This window comes from Polistes dominula, unplaced genomic scaffold, assembly GCF_049000335.1.
Source record: "Polistes dominula isolate Pdom_NZ unplaced genomic scaffold, Pdom_raw_medaka contig_37, whole genome shotgun sequence".
Classification (NCBI taxonomy): Eukaryota; Metazoa; Arthropoda; class Insecta; order Hymenoptera; family Vespidae; genus Polistes; species Polistes dominula.
Window position 1 is genome coordinate 5,070,358 of NW_028301169.1, and position 18,584 is coordinate 5,088,941.

General features: G+C 29.3%; 5 protein-coding genes across 11 annotated transcripts in view; 3 read left to right on the forward strand and 2 right to left on the reverse strand.

The window, feature by feature from the left end:
- Nucleotides 1–9,381, forward strand: part of LOC107067011 (RYamide receptor) — a 25,442-nt gene extending 16,061 nt beyond the window's left edge. The window contains exons 3-10 of one of the 5 annotated variants that reach the window (XM_089179220.1): nucleotides 3,281–3,480; nucleotides 4,276–4,424; nucleotides 5,230–5,351; nucleotides 7,526–7,752; nucleotides 8,086–8,186; nucleotides 8,272–8,362; nucleotides 8,437–8,567; nucleotides 9,009–9,381. In XM_089179220.1, the coding sequence (XP_089035346.1) occupies nucleotides 3,281–3,480; nucleotides 4,276–4,424; nucleotides 5,230–5,351; nucleotides 7,526–7,752; nucleotides 8,086–8,186; nucleotides 8,272–8,362; nucleotides 8,437–8,567; nucleotides 9,009–9,273 (1,286 nt within the window). In that variant the 3' untranslated portion in view covers nucleotides 9,274–9,381. Of the gene's footprint in view, nucleotides 1–3,277; nucleotides 3,481–4,275; nucleotides 4,425–5,229; nucleotides 5,352–7,525; nucleotides 7,753–8,085; nucleotides 8,187–8,271; nucleotides 8,363–8,436; nucleotides 8,568–9,008 lie in introns of all 5 variants that reach the window. The other 4 variants (XM_089179221.1, XM_089179219.1, XM_015322146.2 and 1 more) reach the window with 4 other exon arrangements.
- Nucleotides 8,916–15,197, reverse strand: ave (sterile alpha motif domain-containing protein aveugle). Of its 3 annotated transcripts, none has more exons than XM_089179224.1 (4): nucleotides 14,726–15,197; nucleotides 14,523–14,636; nucleotides 10,194–10,375; nucleotides 8,916–9,050 (listed from the first exon to the last, which is right to left on the reverse strand). In XM_089179224.1, the coding sequence occupies exons 1-3, from the start codon at nucleotides 14,762–14,764 to the stop codon at nucleotides 10,199–10,201; spliced, it is 330 nt and encodes a 109-aa protein (XP_089035350.1). In that variant the 5' UTR covers nucleotides 14,765–15,197; the 3' UTR covers nucleotides 8,916–9,050; nucleotides 10,194–10,198. The 3 variants fall into 3 exon arrangements, with proteins under 3 accessions (XP_089035350.1, XP_015177635.1, XP_015177634.1); XM_015322149.2 differs by lacking the exon at nucleotides 8,916–9,050 and adding an exon at nucleotides 10,054–10,098 and having other exon boundaries at nucleotides 14,726–15,196; XM_015322148.2 differs by lacking the exon at nucleotides 8,916–9,050 and having other exon boundaries at nucleotides 10,054–10,375; nucleotides 14,726–15,196.
- On the forward strand, nucleotides 13,277–14,352 carry LOC149030455 (uncharacterized). The gene is given in 3 exon segments (XM_089179222.1): nucleotides 13,277–13,305; nucleotides 13,307–13,398; nucleotides 13,401–14,352. Coding segments are annotated over 3 exon segments (696 nt in total). The 3' UTR covers nucleotides 13,976–14,352.
- Nucleotides 15,198–15,626: 429 nt separating the features above from the next.
- Nucleotides 15,627–16,797, forward strand: RpS26 (ribosomal protein S26). The gene is made up of 3 exons (XM_015322201.2): nucleotides 15,627–15,763; nucleotides 16,154–16,462; nucleotides 16,701–16,797. The coding sequence occupies exons 1-3, from the start codon at nucleotides 15,761–15,763 to the stop codon at nucleotides 16,731–16,733; spliced, it is 345 nt and encodes a 114-aa protein (XP_015177687.1). The 5' UTR covers nucleotides 15,627–15,760; the 3' UTR covers nucleotides 16,734–16,797.
- Nucleotides 16,798–17,142: 345 nt separating this feature from the next.
- LOC107067037 (PEST proteolytic signal-containing nuclear protein) lies at nucleotides 17,143–18,384 on the reverse strand. The gene is made up of 3 exons (XM_015322200.2): nucleotides 18,229–18,384; nucleotides 17,463–17,668; nucleotides 17,143–17,401 (listed from the first exon to the last, which is right to left on the reverse strand). Exons 1-3 carry the CDS (start codon nucleotides 18,263–18,265, stop codon nucleotides 17,159–17,161), a joined length of 486 nt encoding a protein of 161 aa, XP_015177686.1. The 5' UTR covers nucleotides 18,266–18,384; the 3' UTR covers nucleotides 17,143–17,158.
- Between the last annotated feature and the right edge of the window lie 200 nt (nucleotides 18,385–18,584).

Here is an 18,584-nt window from a genome sequence, read left to right on the forward strand (position 1 = left end):
TTTGAAAATATTAGTTTTTGTCAGCTACCTACACCCCAAGGTCGGTTCCTTATCATGAGAAAAGAATTATAAAATACAGGGAAGGTCTGTTGAAATTCGATCTACATTTATTATCTTTATTATCGATGCGATAATATTCATGCCTATAGTTTTTTTTTACAACGTGTCATATCTTTTCTATTTAAAAATGTTTCTATTTTATTGAAAAATTAGTATTAAATTCTTTATTTTGCAAATATTATAATAAATAATTATGAAGTACACAGAATATATAATAATTGTATTGTCTGAAATATTAAAAAAAAAAAAAGATTACCAGATACATCAGAGAAAAAGAATTAGAAAATACTGTGGAATAAATGAGGAGCAGCTGACAAATTCCATTCAAAAGCAAGTAAATTACTGTCACATTTTTATATTTTGCTTCTTTATAAAATATATTTGATACCTAAAGATAAAATATGTCTATTAAATTTGATTTTTATATGAAAAATATCCAAAGAGATGTACTGACCCATGCATATATGAAAATTATATTATAAATTATGATATTTGCGTATTTAAGAAACTAACCACGGAGAGCTTACCACGGAGCTGAAATCTGAGACTCGTAGTGTACACAGTTCGATAAGCTGAGAGAGCGATACGATTCAATGCATTTTTTAGATTTTTCGTTGTTCAGATCTTTATTTAGATGAGAGCATTTAGAAAGATAAGTTTGTTGTCCAAAGAATAAGGATGAGACATATTATAAATAATAGGGGTCTCGAAGTGTGGTAGGCTACAGAGTTGAAAAAACATTTCTAGAGAATATCTTTATTAGATCTTTCATTGCATTTTACCAGAACCTTCGTTTAATCCAGCAGTATTTTCCATATGTTTTTCGTAACGTCTTTATTTCATCTATCCTAAAATGTTTGTTATATAGCGCAAGAATGTAGATGAAAACGGGAAATAGAAAACCATACTAACAAAAAAAATTTTATACCTAAGTTTCAAAAAAAGGATTATTTATTTTTACCTAATTTCTGACGAATTATATTTCCTTTGATAAACATCCTACCATTTTGGTGATTATTTATAACTATTGCATTCAGTATTCCGTTTTTATTGCTTGAATTGTGAAAAGTGCACTTTTTATCAGCTATTTCATCCAGAGACCATACCGGTGACCTTTATTATTTATAGTAATAATATTATAATAAATAAATCTAACAATTATCTTACTCTTAAAACTGTCCATTCGTCTCATTCTCTCGAAACTTAGATTTTTGAAGGTTTCACTTCTAATCTGCACACATGATTTTTTAAATATTAAAACTCACCGAGGAGCACATATTTTTGATTTTTATTTAAATACCAGTATCATTCAATAAGACTTACATATATTGAAATTTACATATATAATGTTCATTTATATTAGTCAGATTTAAGATAAACGACGTTATTATTTAAGTTGAAATTTGACATATGCTCACGACACTCCAAAGGTACTCAAAATCCGTTTAAGTCGAAAGGAGCTGGCACGCATCTTTAGTGAAAGGGTCTATAAAAAGGGATAGAGGAGTAAAGCATAGGTATATATAAATCCTCCTAAGCTTCTTACGAACGAATGATATTGAATCACTTTGAATAACGAAAATATAGATACTACTTTGAGTAAAATCATGTATTCATAGAGGATAGGATTACGAATCAGGTAAAATTTTCATAGAAATGATACAATATTCAGGATAGAAATAAACTTGCTTATAAAAGATTAAACTAATTAATACTCAAATAGTAAGTTTAAACTTATCTCTATTGTGATTATGGAAAGAAATCCATAATTCTGACAATTAATATTTTATTTAACTTCCTTTACTAGATGTTTCTCATGTACGTAATAGATATTTTCGATACATGTGTGCGAAGTGAGGCATTCCAAGGTTGAAAAATTGAAACACGAGCCAAAGAAACGGCGCGTTTACAACGGGGCCGAGTACGCAGATTACCCCCACGAGCCGTTAGGCGAGTGGTAGTAAGCGTACTCGGTCTCGTCGTAAACGCCTTGTTTCTTCTGGCGAGTGTTTTAATTAAGCCCTGTGAATGCCTCAGTTAGGACATATTTATCGAACAATATTTTTTGTAACGACTGCTTTCAAAGTTCAATAGAGAGAAATTATTCATTTACAAAGAAATGTTGTAATTAGATTAACTATATTAGTTATCAAAAAATTTTAATCAATCCATAATAGGGTTACATTTTAAATAAAGTTGTCATGTGTAACATTTTTAGCAGCAGATACTAGGTCTGGAGGCGTACAAGGTCTCGTTAATTCATTCATTGTTCACGTAGATTTTTAACAACTTTTTTTTTTAATTTTAATTAAAGTGAAAGATAATTTTCATTCCGGCACGGTCAATCGGTTGGAAAGTACTACTTTCCCGCACGCTACTATAATAACAACCATAGTTACTAAATAGTTACCAAAATTTTCATTCCCGCACGGTCAATCGGTTGGAAAGTACTACTTTCCCGCACGCTACTATAGTAACAACCATAGTTACTAAATAGTTACCACCATCACGGAAATATGCGACTTTACGGTTGCTAAACAAGGCTAAAAATTGAACTTTGAAAGCAGGAGCTACAAAAAATATATAACACAACAACAAATATATAAAATAACAGTCTCCATCCAATACTCTTTATCTTTCGGACAAAAATAAATTAAATGAAGAACTAAAAACGGAATAATTTTTGCTCCTATATCATATAATAATTCCAACAAACTCTATAGAATAACTGTCTTTAATATGAAACATTACGTAATATGGATAACCGCAATATCTTAGAGCAAACAAAAATAATAATCTATCGATAACTATGCGAAATACTTTATTTATTTTATAGAAAACGATCGTATTAACATTTGAACTTTTTTAAAAGTCTTTCATTAAAAACAAATCATAATTGCATTGGACGATTTTTAAAAGTTTTTAGCAGACAAGTTAAGTAGTTTTTTTCCATTTTTAAATGGAACTAAGTTTGAAAATCTTACCTATGCATAATTTATCATTTAACATTTTTTTTATCATAATTTCAAGATACTTAAACAAAGTTAACTATTAACATAAGAAAATTTATTAATTTTTTCATATTTTAACGCAAGTTTTACTGAACAACAATAAAAAAAAAGACATATCACAGTGTTTGACAGGCTTTTAAAATCAGGTGTTCCATATTAGAGACAGTTATCATACTTGTGATAATCGTTGATTTATTCGTTTCTAGAAGACCTATACGAAGTGCCGACGAGCGTGACGGTCTTACTCAGTATTTGTTACGGAAGTATATCCGTCATGGCGATCGCTGGAAATTCTCTTGTAATGTGGATCGTCACAACCACACGACGAATGCAAAATATGACGAATTTCTTTATCGCCAATCTCGCTTTAGCTGATATTATTATCGGTCTATTTGTCATACCATTCCAGGTAATTAAAATATTAACACAATATTATACAAGATGTCCCACAAAGTTGCTTTACTAAACTGGAATATTAATATTTAAATTGATAACGTAATCGTAAGTACAAATTTTTGTAACAACACTCTAACTCATTGGTTCTTAACCTTTTCAAAGTCACGGAACATTTTTGATTGGAAGGAAAATTTGCGTAACACCAAAATCATTAAGACGATTAAAATCATAAAACTAACAAAAAAATGTTCGTTAACATTTAACTTTTATTAATATTGGAAGTTATAGATTATTCATTATACATAACATAATATAATATAACATATATAACATTTAATTATAGATATTATAAAGATAATAAATAATTATAAAAAAAGAAAATAAAAAAAGAAAACATTAATTTAAAAATATTATATTAGTAAAAACTTTAACTTTTAATTCTTTTCTAAAATTGTATTTCGTCAATTTTAGTGCGATATCTGAGCTTATTTACTTGAGCTTGCTGCACATTTACTAATTAGGTATAATATACATTAGAACTTTCATAAAATTTCGCAGAAAACTTGTAACAAGTCCGCGGAACACCAGTGTTCCGTGGAACATCGGTTAAGAACCATTACTCTAACCGGTGATTCATATCTTAAAATGAAAAACAGAATATTTTAATTTTATTCAATTAAGCCAATATTAATTTTTTATATCGTTTTATCCTTTCTTCGGTAAAGCGACTCTTGGGACACCAAGTATTTTACATATTCATTATTATTATTATTATTATTATTATTATTATCCTTTTTCTGATTCAAAGTTTCAAGCGGCCTTGTTACAAAGGTGGAACCTTCCGCACTTTATGTGCGCCTTCTGTCCCTTCGTTCGTGTACTTTGCGTGAACGTGTCGGTGTTTACTCTCACAGCGATCGCGATTGATAGACATCGTGCCATTCTCAAGCCACTCAGGTGAGATATTATCAAAACTAAAGGTCAACAATAGACGTTTATACACCAGAAACGATTAATATCTACACGTGTGGTGTCGTCTTTAGAAAAGTTTTTATTTTCTTACGGAATGCCTACATTAATTTTGTTTCTTCTTATAGAATAATGTTTTTAATCATTTTATGTGAAGATAAGAACAACTACAAAAGGTCTTCTGATCTTCCTTTCTAATTAAGATTAAAAAGATAAAAAATGATTAATAGGAAATATATAACGAAAAAATAGGATACAATAAAATTTTATGTAAAAAGTTGCGTTTTTTGTCGAGAAAACGATTTTCCAGAAAACCATTAATGTCGATACGTAAAAGATTTATATTATAGGAAAAAAATAATTGATAAAATTAAATAAAACAGAAAACTACAATGAAAAATCGATTAAACAAAACTCGGTTATCTCGCTGTTAAACTCGTTAGGATGATGCACTCGATCGGGCCGCAAAAGTTAAACAAAGTTTGTTGGGAAGATAACGCGCAGGTAATCTCGTTTGTATCGACAACTTTCTCAGAAATTATTTTTATAATTTCTATTATTTTATATGATATATATTATGTGTTACTTTATACATATATATTTTTTTCAATAACTGTTTGTAAGTGTGACATTTCTTCTCTTAATAATTTTACTAAAAGGAGTAAAACTTTCACAAATTAAATAAAAATTATATTCGTGTAATTAAAAAACAAAAAAACCTATTCAATTTTGACGTTCTCCAGTTATAAACATTCTTTTTGATTAGTAAAATAATCACCCTAATTATTTGCAGCGCCAGTCCGACAAAACTAAGAGCAAGAATTATCATAGCTGGAATCTGGATACTGGCAACAGCTTTAGCGATACCAATGGCACTTGCACTCAGGGTGATTATAATAGAAGAGACGTTGATTAGTAAGAAAAATTTGCATTTTATTTTAATTTTACTCTATTGATCGAAAATTAACGAGATCAACGCAAACATCGATTCAGGTTTCTCAAAACAATAACAAACAAATGTTGACGGTTTGATTGGCCTCAATAAAATAGCAGTGCTATATGCGATTTAGGTTGCAGATGATTTTTCTTTAATGCTCGTTGTAAACTTTGAATAGGTCTTGCATCGAATATGCACTGAGATATCGCGACATGAAAGGTTCCGCAAATGTCCTGAAAAAACAATTTGAAAAAAATTCAAAATGTATGAAAAAAACCACTATCATCCCAATGCTACACATAAGTTAACTGTTTATTTGTATTCCATTCCAATTTTAAACTTATTTTCCCCCATGAGTTAACGAGAGTCCATCTGGCGTTGGATGCACACGATTCCCTCTTCCTAAAAATAACATCCGGATTATCGATCCTAGTATACAAGTTAATTTATAGCTAATGAACAATCAGAACTAGTCATTTTATATTGGTTTGACTAAAAGAAATAAAAGAAAAAAGGATGATCATTGAGGAAATGGTCATGGAAACAAAACAAATTAGATATCGAATATATGCATTCCTCAATCATAATAACTTTCTACTAATCCAACCAATTTACAAGAGGACAATCGATCATTACTCGAATCCTCGACAACCTCAAAGAGTCTAAGTACATATGTACATTACTGTTACAGTGTTCCCATTCGATTTATCGACCAATCGCTCGTCGAAAACCAAGAGAAAAAAACAGAGAGAGAGATATTTTCTTGAAAATGCAAAAAATTTTTTCTTTTAAAAGACGATTAAAAGATCTTGCCTTATGAATTTATATAGTTTAACAACATGTAAGTTAACAAGAAATGTATAATCAAAGCTAAAACAGAATACATTATTAGAATTGCTGTAACAGGTAATGAACATTGCAAACCCATTAAGCTCTTAAAACAGCACCGAACGCAAATACAATAGGAGAACAGTTCTATTTCCTTTATAAATTGAGATTTGAATTAATATTAATTGTAGGTTAAGAAACTTCAAAGTAAAATTACCGAAAATTATCCATTTAACCAACTTCATCGAGTATTAGATTCTTTTTACTTTTTAACAAAAATGAACAAGTAAAATAAAAAGGAAGCTCAAATATTTGATCAAACTCTTAAAAATATCTTTGCCGTTATAACCCGCGTTAATCGTCTCTTAAAAGCAATATTCTTTCTTTCTATTCATTTAGAATCTATTAAAAAAAGAAACGTATGCCATGAATATCACTCGTAAAACCTAACTCCACCTTTTATAGGTAGGAAACGTCAATGAATCTACAGTATGTATATATGTATATAGTTCACAGTTACCGCACCTCTTTCTCATCTTTTCTCTCCCTTTCTCTTTATTTATTCATCTATCTGTCTATCTCTATCTTAATTACGAAATGATCTTTTGATAAGGCTACACAACGTCTAACATGATTATTAATAAACTTGTCTGCGCTTTTTGTGAAATACATTTTCGTATAAGCTCGTAAATATATAATCAAAATAACAAAATAAAGTAAAAGAGAGATAATAACATAGAAATAAAATATAATAATGAGAAAGAGAAAAAAATAATAAAAGATATTGACATAGAAAATACATTTGATTAAAATTTAATATGATACGTATGCATGATTAGAAATTTCTAATTCACAATGAAATGAAAACGTACAAAGAACATAATATAAGTAATACGAAAGAAACTCTAACACAAGGAAGAGTTTGACAGGTATTCTATACTACCGATAGAGTATCATATTGCGTTACCCTTGAAACCCTATTTAATAGTATCAAGTTAGCCCTAATATCATTGTAATGGGTACTGCGAACGTATCATAGTCTACCTTTCTTTGGTGCCATTTTAATCTAAAATCAAAAATATGATTTTTTTATATAGAAATAAAGCAAAAAAAACTTTGATATCTATACATTCTAAAGAAATTTCACAAGATATTTATCGATTTTCTATCAGACAGTGTCTATATTTCGAACGAAAGAGAAAAATAAAGAGATTATATTTTCTGATTTTAAATTAATAAAAAAAAATTAGATAAAAGTGATAAATACTGTCGAATAGAAAAAATTGTATTTATTTGATGACATTGTATTGACATCTAATTCAAGTATTTTCAGGTGGACGTACATACACAAAACCATTCTGTCATAATGAAAACATGTCAGCAAATTCGATGCTAACATATCGAGCTTTATTGGTTTTCTTACAATACATGACGCCTCTCTTAATAATATCCGTCGTGTATGCTAGAATGGCTAGAACACTTTGGGGTAGCAAAGCACCTGGAAACGCAGAAGATTCGCGTGATGCTACTTTCATGAAAAATAAAAAGAAGGTATAATTATACCTTTGATATGCAATATGAAATATCGAATTACTTGGAAATTTGTTATGTAATCCAATTAATTAGTCTTTTTATTGCAATTATCTGTTGAGTATCGTGCCTGGAAATAGGCAACGCTCCATACTTCGTCGATAATATCGTTAATAAGAACAATGAATTGATAAAACAGATTTCTAAAACTCTCAAGATAAAAAAGATTTATTACATTATCGATACAGTATGGAACATTACCGACCGTCTAATTAGTATTTAAAAAAAGAAACAATTGAAAAATATAATTTCATTTCATATAAAAATATTTTTTTTTTATTTTAATAAAAATAGGTTATCAAAATGTTGGTAATTGTTGTCGTATTGTTTGCGATGTGCTGGTTACCATTACAATCGTACAACGTATTGCAATACACTTACCCAAAAATAAATCAGTAAGTAAATTGCAATTAAAATTGAACTAATTTCTATACACTTACATGAATATACATATTTGTAATAAAATAAAGCTTATTGCAGGTATCAATACATAAACATTATATGGTTCTGTTGCGATTGGCTAGCTATGTCAAATAGTTGCTGCAATCCATTCGTTTATGGTATATACAACGTAAGTCATTAATTGATATTATAGATAATTAATTTACAGACATAGCTATTGTCATCATTTAAGAATCATTATAGGAAAAATTCAAACGAGAATTTCAACAGAGATGCCCATTTCGACCTCGAAGATTGTCAACAAGTCCACCAACCGACAGCATAGATCTCGACAAAACACAAAGTACACGAGCATCCATTAGGTACATTCTCAGGTGCTTTTCTTATATTATCAATTCTCGTTACTATAATTAAAAAATACTACATCACTAATCTGAATTTTCTTAAAAAATTATTGACCAAAATTCCTGCAGAGAATATTAATTGAATGAATAATTAAAAGAAGAGCGCATATTACTACATTTAATATTTAATTATTTTATTACTACATTTTATTACTACGTATAATACATTTCCTAATACTTAAAAAAATCTTAAACCAAATTATTATTTATATTAATAATTAAAGAAATCTGCTGGTGTAAAATACGCCCTTCTTTTACTTTAACAAGTAAATAATAATCCAATAATGAGAAAATAACCAATTATCTGCAACACACGAAATTGACTGGAATTACACAAATTTAATACAATTTAACATACGTCCTCTTTCTAGACATCCATTAATCTTTGTTGAGTACTATGAATCATTTCAGATATGACTGGCGAAGAACTGGTTCCTCTAGTTATCCGTCTTTCTGTAAAGGTGTACCAATGCGAGAATCATCCAAAATATCCATTAATGACAACAATGAATCTATTTCCCGACAAAAAAATACATCAGCACGTTGGAATCGCAATGGACAAAGAAATCAATATCCTGATCAAAGGTCACCGAACAATGCAACTCAACTCTACGTCTTTTCTTCGGGCAGACACAAACATACGAAAAGTATTGAAATAGAAGAACTGTGTCTTTAATATAAGACAAATATAAATACAATGAACAATAAATGATCAATTCCATTCGGTATATATATTATCATAAAGCTGAATAAAACGGATCTACAATAAACTTCGTCAAATAATTATGTTTGAAGTTGAAGATATTTTCTTTGTCACAAAAATATTTTTAAAAAAATGATCCAACAAAGCATTCCTTTTCATTATTCCAGGCGGAAGTAAAACTATTTTTTACTTTACAAGTTCAACTTTACAAGTTCAACTTTACAAGTTTTATTTGAAATTTTAAAATATAAGTCATCTGTAAGATAGATTCGCTAATATTTTATATATATTAAATAGCTTTTCCTAATCTAAATTGAACCAAATATTTTATATAAAAGATACAAGGTATATAATAATACCGATATTGCGCGACACAAGTTACATTTACAATAAAAAATTTTTTTATTTTTTTATTGTATAATAAATTAATGTAAATTATCATTTTTCAAAACTCATTATCTTGATGTAAAAATGATAAGAAAACAGGGTAATATTGATTTTAATAAATGATTTCAAAAATGTAAATCAATTTCTATGTGATATTGAAATTATTAATGAGAATCAGATTATACTTGTACTCGTACTTGTAATAAGTGGATAGAATATAAGCGTAAATATAAATTAAATAAATGATACACTACTAAAGTATTTCTAAAATATTTCTAGTCAATAAATATGTACAGAAAATATAAAATCAATAAAATTAAGAGAGATTTGAAAAAAATCCAATTTAGAAACTCAACCAAACAATGCTATAAGTTATTTTATATATATTATATATATATATATATACACCTCCTATTAAAAATTTAAAAACTATATCATTAATAAATACATATTAAAAATTCAACATATGAAAATTTCATAAGATCATAAAATTTAAATAGAAATACCTATTTCAGTCAAAATTTACATTGTTACGACGCTCTATATCTCTTATTTCTAACATGTCAGTCTTAAGATGCAGCTTCATAATCTCTCTCCATATATCCATTCTATGTTGTTCGTTATCAATTCCAAGCCTTAGTAAAATATTTTCATTTATCCTCAAAAGTACTCTTCCCGTAATATCGTGCTATAAATAAAGATAAGAACAAATAAGATTCATTATTATTTACATTTAACATCAGACGAAGTAAAAGGTTTAAGAGGGTATTCTGGTCTAGAAATAGGAAAAAAATCGATTTTTTTTTTTCATATTTTCAAAGCTTAACCTTTTAAGAATATGTCTTTAAGAGGATTTTTCAAAATTCAAATTATTTTCGGAGATATAGCTGTTTTAGTGACGCAGCATCCAAAACAGCTCGGCTGGAACAAATCGGACAAAAAAAATTAGGAAGCATCCATTTACCTGCGATCGCGTCCCCTCATATAACTTTTTATACCCTAACCGTTTGAGTTCCAAGCAGCGCGATCGTGCTGTTGAGATTTTATGTCAAGAAAACCCAGTACATATTGAACATTGTGGAGAACTGACGGTGCGCTCATATATATTATATGAAACAAATGCATACAAGTAGCGCTTTCGCGCTGCTTGGGGGGGGGTCTTTTCGTACTCATTTAGAGGAAGCGCGGTTGCGCTGTTTGGGATTATTCGATAGTGTTTTTTAAAAACCCACTGGGACTCTAACGGCTACTATATATGTTGAAATACAATAAGCAAAGGTCACTTTAACACTAGGTTTACGGGAGTTTCTTACATACCTATCTCTACGAGCACCCGCCAATTTGACGGGTGGATGAAAATTCGTATTTACTTTAAAAAAATCAATTTATTCACACTAAGTCTGAGATGAACAATATAAGGCTTCACGTAAAAATAAAATATTAATAAGTCAAAATCTTTTTTTTAAGTTATCATGGAAATGATAACAATAATATAAACGCTACAGGGGGTAACCATTTTAATCGAGCACATTTTTTACATATGTATTGAATTTCGTTCGTGCATTTTCCGCATACGTTTTTTTTGCAATACATACAGCAATTACTGCTTTTATTTTTATTATAGTAGCCCACTTGGCAACTTGTTCGGATTCCTGATGTTGAAGGTTACAAAACTGAAACGTCTGAACTTTGACGAACGTTCTCCTTGTTTTCTCCAGCTAATTCATCAGCTAAAGAAAATATAAGCTCCTTTCTGGATATTTTCGATCCGGTACATTCTTTATACAATATCCACGCATTTATCGCTGCCAAATCTAAAATATTATAAAAAAACCCGTCCTCTCTTGTGTCAGAACAAGAAATAATTCGCTTCCTTTTCTTGTTACGACGCATATTGAAGAAGTTCTCTATCCAAAGATCCTTCTATTTCTCTAGTTTCAGTGGATTCAGAATATTCACTGTAATCTTCACTTTCACCTAATTCATATTGATCTTCTTCGGAGGTACCCTCAGAACAATCCTCATTGATGTTGGTAATTTTGGTCAATTTCTTATTATATCTCCTGTTTCTACTCATGATTGCTAGAAAAGGGTGATCGGTGAGAGTAAAAAATACTGTGCCCAAATTCAATTACCCTATTGTAAATACTTACAATAAGCGGAGACTACAATAACCAAAACTTTTGCACACTGTCTTCGAAAAATGTTCTTACCACTGTCACTGCAGCAACTATGTATACTGAAGACCGGCTCGTGCCTTAGAGATATCTTCGAAGATCGTTACAAACCGATACTTGCGGCATACGAAACTTAAAGCATATCGCAGCCTAACGTCGGCAATCGTCGGCTGTGAAAATTGCTTGTGTGTTTGTTATCTTTGCACCAACACATGAACCGAATGTCTTTTCGATACGAAATTTAGTCTACTGCATGCTTTGAGTTTCGAATAACGCGAGGATCACTCTGGTAAGCGATTTCATTCAATGCGAAGTAACATGACACCCGGGCCACACAATTCGCTTTTTTTTTTTTTTTAATTTAAATTGTGTTTTGAGTGAAAATTTCAATTTTTTAGAGTAAAATGGATCGAAAATCCCAAAGGAGAAGTACTGCACGTGCGGATCGATCAAAAAATAGGCGATTCCACGGCAATAGATTCACGTTAGAGGAAAAAAGTAGTTTTACGAGTGCATCAGCAGCAAAATTGAGTAAGTCAAGTGATGAAGAAGTAATTCTTGAAAATCATTACAACTACTGTATTTTGGAGTTTTTCACGGTTTTTACGGCGATTTCTTCGTTAGTGTTGTGTTCTACATGCAAGAAAGAGATTAACTTTTCTCAAACGGCTCATCGAGGACTAGGCTTTAAAATTGCATTACAATGCGGTTGCGAAAGTACACAATATATACCGTCATGTCCATTCGTCAATAAAGCCTTTGAAGTAAATAGAAGAATGGTTTATGCTATGCGGCTTTTGGGAGTTGGAAGGGAAGGGATAAATATCTTCTGCAGTATGATGGATATTTGTCAAAGAATATCAATTAGTACATACTATAGTTGTCTTGAAAATATGTATACGGCTGCATCTGCAGTTTATAACCTCATTATTGCCAAAGCTGTTGAAGAAGAAAAAGATTTAATATTAGCTTCTGATTTTAATGCTAATCCAACAGATTTTACTGTTTCTGGCGATGTGACATGGAAAAAAAGAGGTTTCAATTCTCTATTTGGAGTTACCACGCTTGTAGCTAAAAGCTGCAAGAAAGTTGTTGATATAGTTGTCAAATCTAGTTTTTGTCAAGGCTGTAATATTTGGAAAAATAAAAAACATTCCGATATTTCTTCGTATAATGATTGGTATAAAGATCATGAAAAATCGTGTACTATAAATCACAAAGGAAGTGCAGGCAAATGGAAATTGATGCTATTGTCGAAATGTTTTGTAAATCGGTTGAAAAACACAGAGTGAAATATGTTAAATATATTGTGGATGGTGATACTGAAACATTTAAGGGTATAATCGATATGGATCCTTACGATGGTGACCCAGTTGTAGAAAAAAGAGTGCGTAGGACATGTCCAGAAAAAAATGGGTGCAATGCTACGGCAAGCAAAAAAAAAATAGCGGGATTGGTGGAAAAGGTGAAGGAAAATTAACAGATAAGATGATAAATAAATTGTCATTATATTATGGTTTAGCGATTCGTCAGCATTTAATTCTGTTGAGGACATGAAAAACGCAATTTGGGCTACTTTCTACCACAATAGTTCCACAAATAAAAAGCCGCAACATATGTATTGCCCATCTGGTCCGGAAAGCTGGTGTAAGTGGCAAAAAGCTGCACATGAAGGTACGTTAGAGGAGTTTGACCAAGAAAATCCTCCTCTGCGTGATAACGTATTGGAAATTATAAAGCCGATTTACGAGAGTTTATCGTCAGAGGAGTTACTGACTCGATGTTTAGGTTCAGAAACTCAAAATAATAATGAGTCTCTAAACTCGTTGATTTGGACTTTCGCGCCGAAACATATTCATGCTGGAACTCGCGTGATTGAAATTGCGATATTTATTGCTGTCTGCATATTTAATGAAGGCTTCATTCCCATTTTAAAAATAATGACGCTTATGGGAATCACAATTGGTCCAGAAGCTTATTTATTCGCCATGAAACGGACATCTAATGCATCAAAGGAGGCCAGAACAGCTCGATTGGAAGAGAGAAATATAAAAAATACTTTTTTCGAAGTCGAAGAAGGTCCCATGTATCAAGCAAAAATGGCAGATTGAATAAATGAAAGTATAAAATATCAATTTATGACTTAGACCGCGCGTAACTTTACGCGAAATTTTGAACGCGTTTTTCTCGAAACTGTTTTTTTCACGGTTGTCATGATTTTTCAAGTTCTATTGAATCAATTTACTTGAAATTTGGTGAGAGTTTTCTCTCTGCATTTCTCTATCGTACTAACTAAACTCTTACAACAATTCTCAATTTTTACTATTTTTTAAAAATTCGAAAAAGTAAAAAAAGTGGTAAAAAAATTTATTATTTTTTCAGAATACCCCCTTAATAATATGATGGGTACTTTCTGGAGAAGAGGAAGGAAGAAACCAGATAAAGAAAATATTACCGAGATTATGTTAATATAATATTTAGGATAATAATTTTATTAGATAAATATAGATTAATTTATAAATGTTATGTTTGTGATAAAAATTGTAGGCAAATAACCTCCACTCCCTCTTCAAAACCAAAAGTCAAAAATGTAAAGATAAATGCATACAACCTATTTATCGTTTTCCTTTTACAGCAGAAATGATATTTTATACTTACATAAAGAAATTTTTCATGATATAACTGATAATAGTCACTACAATGTCTCCGTAACCATTTCTGGACATCTAATACATTCCATAAATACACTGGTCTAGGCCGAGCAGTTTTAACCTAAAATATAATATATACATATTTATATACTATACTAATGTAAAACAATAAGTCTAACCTGATTATAAAAATTATTGATTTAAGCTTACTTTTGGTTTATTCGTAGAATTAACTGTTTCTTCTACCATTTTAGTTCCAAAGCCTTATTTTTTACTGAATGATTAATTCCATAAATAAATGCACAATATTTTAAAGTAAATATTAAAAAAATAAATTTATTAAAGAAATGTTTAATTAAAAAAATAAGATTTAAAGAAATAACGTTAATTATAATTAATAAGCACAAATTAAACCAAATCAAACTTTAATCCTTTCCTTGCTATTGGCGTATACTATATACGCCTTTACAAGTTCATCAATGTATACGAAAGACGTAAATATACGCCCTCTGTATTTGTATTACTAAAACACCTTTATTACTGTTTTACAGATTAAAGTTTCCTAAGATAAATAAAAAAATTAATATTTTAAATTTATTTTCCATTATTATTTTTTAAACCTTGAGAAGAGTATAAAATTCCAGGTACTGTTTAGGTTAAACAACCATTTACAGCGACATGCGAAAAATGCGCTACCTATATTGATGCATTCGTTCGAGAGGGCGCCATAATGAAAGGGTTAAAGAAAATTGCCTTCTTCATTCTATTAAAACTTTACTGTCAAACATAGTTATCTAGTATTAAATGTTGATATTGATATTAAAACGAAAGAAACTGCAATCTAAAATTATAATTACATTTAAAGTATCAAAATTGCTTATTTTTATATTTATAATCTTAAAATAATAGAAGAAAGATAATAAAGGAAAAAGATTCTATTTTATTACATTTGTTTACTAGTGACTTTTCAGCTATTAAGTTGTTCAATAAGTCATTTCAATTTTTAATATTTTTTTATTTTATTTACTTCTTTCCATTGTTATATCAAAGAAATGAATGAAAAAGAAATTATATATTTTTATTTATGAAAACATGGAATACATGAATGTTGTTTTAAATAATTTGTAGAAAATTCAGTAACCGGAAATAAACTTTCTCTTGACTCATCACTCGTTTACAAACTTCACGACAGTTTCTCTTGTTCGTTTCCCTTTCTCGTGAAATACAGAGTAGTGAAGAAGCAAGATGGTTAGTTCTTGAATATTTATTTTATAAAATTAAATAATATTGTTGTATTTGTAAAAAGTTCTTCAAAAATTAAAGTTTTTTCTATAATTGATTAGTTTTAAATGAAATTTTAAAATATTTTAACTATTTTTGTTGTTGCATTTTGCATAACAAATATGTTGAGACGTGCCATGTGATTTTTTGCATTAGAGTTTAACATTTATTAATATATATATATATTATATACAACAATTTTTTAAATAATATTAATTCTATAATAAATACAAATGAATATTAAAAAATATTTTAGTGATTCATCATTGAGTTAATAATAATTAACATATTTAACTTTCAATAAATTTAGTAAGTATTTTGAACAATTATATATTTAATATCATTTTGTTTTTATAGACTTGCAAACGCAGAAACGGTGGACGTGCCAAGCATGGCCGTGGCCATGTAAATCCTGTACGTTGTACTAATTGTGCACGATGCGTACCTAAAGATAAGGCAATCAAAAAGTTTGTCATCCGTAATATTGTAGAAGCGGCCGCAGTTAGAGATATAACTGAAGCCAGTCAATATCCATCTTATCAACTTCCTAAATTGTATGCGAAGTTACACTATTGTGTATCTTGCGCTATTCACTCTAAAGTGGTCCGTAACAGATCTAAGGAAGCAAGACGTATTAGGACACCTCCTGTGCGCAACTTCCCAAGGGTAATTATGAGATTGTTAAATATTCAATCAAAAGTAGATTAGTTATTTATTAATCCCTTGCACTATAACGTTGACTTTAACATGTAGCTCTGTGCATTAAATCATGATGAAAGGGATTTTTTTTAGATATATTATTTGTTTATTTACTTTCAACATTAAATTGAAATTATTTACTTATTATTATTATTGTTATTAATAATAGTTTTTTGTTAATTCTTGAAAATCTTTTAATTTTTAGGATTTACGTCAAGGACAACAAAACAGGAAATAATTTTTTTGCTATGTAATAGATTTAAAATTAATATAAAAATAATAAAAAATCAATGAAATAAAAATTCACACGATTTATTTGCCTTACTCTTTATAAATTACACAATAATTTTACACTTTATTGCTTTTTCAAGAATATTTCTACATTCGTAAGAAACAAATGAATAAAATAAATATAAAATTAAGTAAAATTACTATTTATAAAAATCATAGCATTAATCTTTGTGATGTGAAGAAGCAAATGAAGCCTTAAGTGTCTCATCCATCACTGATTTATATACTAGTAATATATCTCAAAAATTGATACTTCCTAGATATTGAAATAGTAAGACTTGATATCGAAGATCTAATATAAGTTTAGTAATTTTTAAATAGATTAAATTAATGTAAAATTAACAACAGCTCAAACGTAAATTAAATAAGAAATCATTTATTAGCTTCTTCCATCGCTTTTTTAAGCGTTTTTTCAAATATCTTTTTGGAATCACAAAAGCCTTGTTTTGTTTTCCCAAATGAATTTGGTCCTGCAGAGGTAGGTGTTTCTCGTCCAATATTTCGCATTCTCATCCTTGCTTCTGCAGGCATTTCTTCCGGTTCATCATCTTCATCTGCATTAAATACTGATGCTACTGTAGGTCGCTGTACTACAGTGGTTTTCATACCAGAGTTCTAAAAAAATTAATCGATTATATATTGTATCATATATGCCAGTTACGTATAAAATACTTACAGCAGCAGAACCCAGTTTAATTTGAATTCCCTTCTTTTGGTCAGCACCAGTTTGCCTTTTCCCAAACCCAAATGCAAGTTTCTGTTTCTTGACATCACCTTGGCCAAAGTCAGCAGATTCACAGTGGTCATCTGATCTTAGTGGTGAACGATCCCTTACCACTCTGCTGTCCCCACGGGTGTCCTCTGCTCTGTAGACACTTGACCCTGACAACGTCAAACACTGGCAAAGTTCAGATCAAGTTAAACGATTTTGATTATTTAGCCAGAAATCTTTATGCAACATGCTTAGTACAACTTTCCTGTCCTATAAATAATGTATTATAAATTATTTTTCTAAATTAAAAAAAAAAAAATAATCTATACAAATTTGACAAATTTAAAATAAAATTTTCATTATATATTAAATACAACCCCTACAAAATATATTTCAAAATATATTTTATTGTCAGCAATAAATCAATTATTGACAATATTACATTAATATCATTTTATCAATATAGGCAGATACAACATAGTCTAATTTGTATGATAAATATTCATAAATGACATGCACTAGTTAAATTCATGATATATTACCAAAGCCAAATATTTTTTAGAAAGACAACAAATCGAAAAGAAATGAAAAAATACTTTGACACAGAAAGCTCTTAGTAGTCAACCGTTCTAATACTATTCAAATAGCGTAGTTATGAATGTAAATTGAAAACATATATATAGTGTGTAATTTAAATAGAAAATAAAATTGGAAATAAAATGAATAAAACCTTTTCTATATTCGTCCCCAGGATTCCTCTTAGACATTTTTAAGCTTTCCTTGTCTCCGGAACAAGAACGATTGATCCAAAGTAACCTAAAAATCGTTACTGCAGTTACTTCACTATATAGATAACAGAAACAGTCTTGACAACATTAGAACTATTTAAAACCAGATTTTCAAATTCCTGGAAAATACAACTTTATATTCGGTCATTTCAATTAATAATAATTAAATTTTTAAAATCTTTAGTAATTAAATATTTTAATAATTATTTTTCTTTTATTAATTAGAATACGTATAATGAAAACTGTAATTATAATTCTCATGACATATGATAAATTCTTGTAGCATGTCACAGATTGA

Coding starts and splice junctions, on each gene's coding strand:
- RpS26 (XM_015322201.2), top strand. Junction 16,463..16,700: donor CTGTGCGCAACTTCCCAAGG/GTAATTATGAGA, acceptor TTTAATTTTTAG/GATTTACGTCAAGGACAACA.
- LOC107067037 (XM_015322200.2), bottom strand. CDS start 18,265: ATGTCTAAGAGGAATCCTGGGGACGAATATAGAAAAG. Junction 17,669..18,228: donor TGGGGACGAATATAGAAAAG/GTTTTATTCATT, acceptor TGACGTTGTCAG/GGTCAAGTGTCTACAGAGCA. Junction 17,402..17,462: donor TTAAACTGGGTTCTGCTGCT/GTAAGTATTTTA, acceptor TAATTTTTTTAG/AACTCTGGTATGAAAACCAC.
- ave (XM_089179224.1), bottom strand. CDS start 14,764: ATGGTAGAAGAAACAGTTAATTCTACGAATAAACCAAAA. Junction 14,637..14,725: donor ATTCTACGAATAAACCAAAA/GTAAGCTTAAAT, acceptor ATTATATTTTAG/GTTAAAACTGCTCGGCCTAG. Junction 10,376..14,522: donor ATCATGAAAAATTTCTTTAT/GTAAGTATAAAA, acceptor CTTTATTTATAG/CACGATATTACGGGAAGAGT.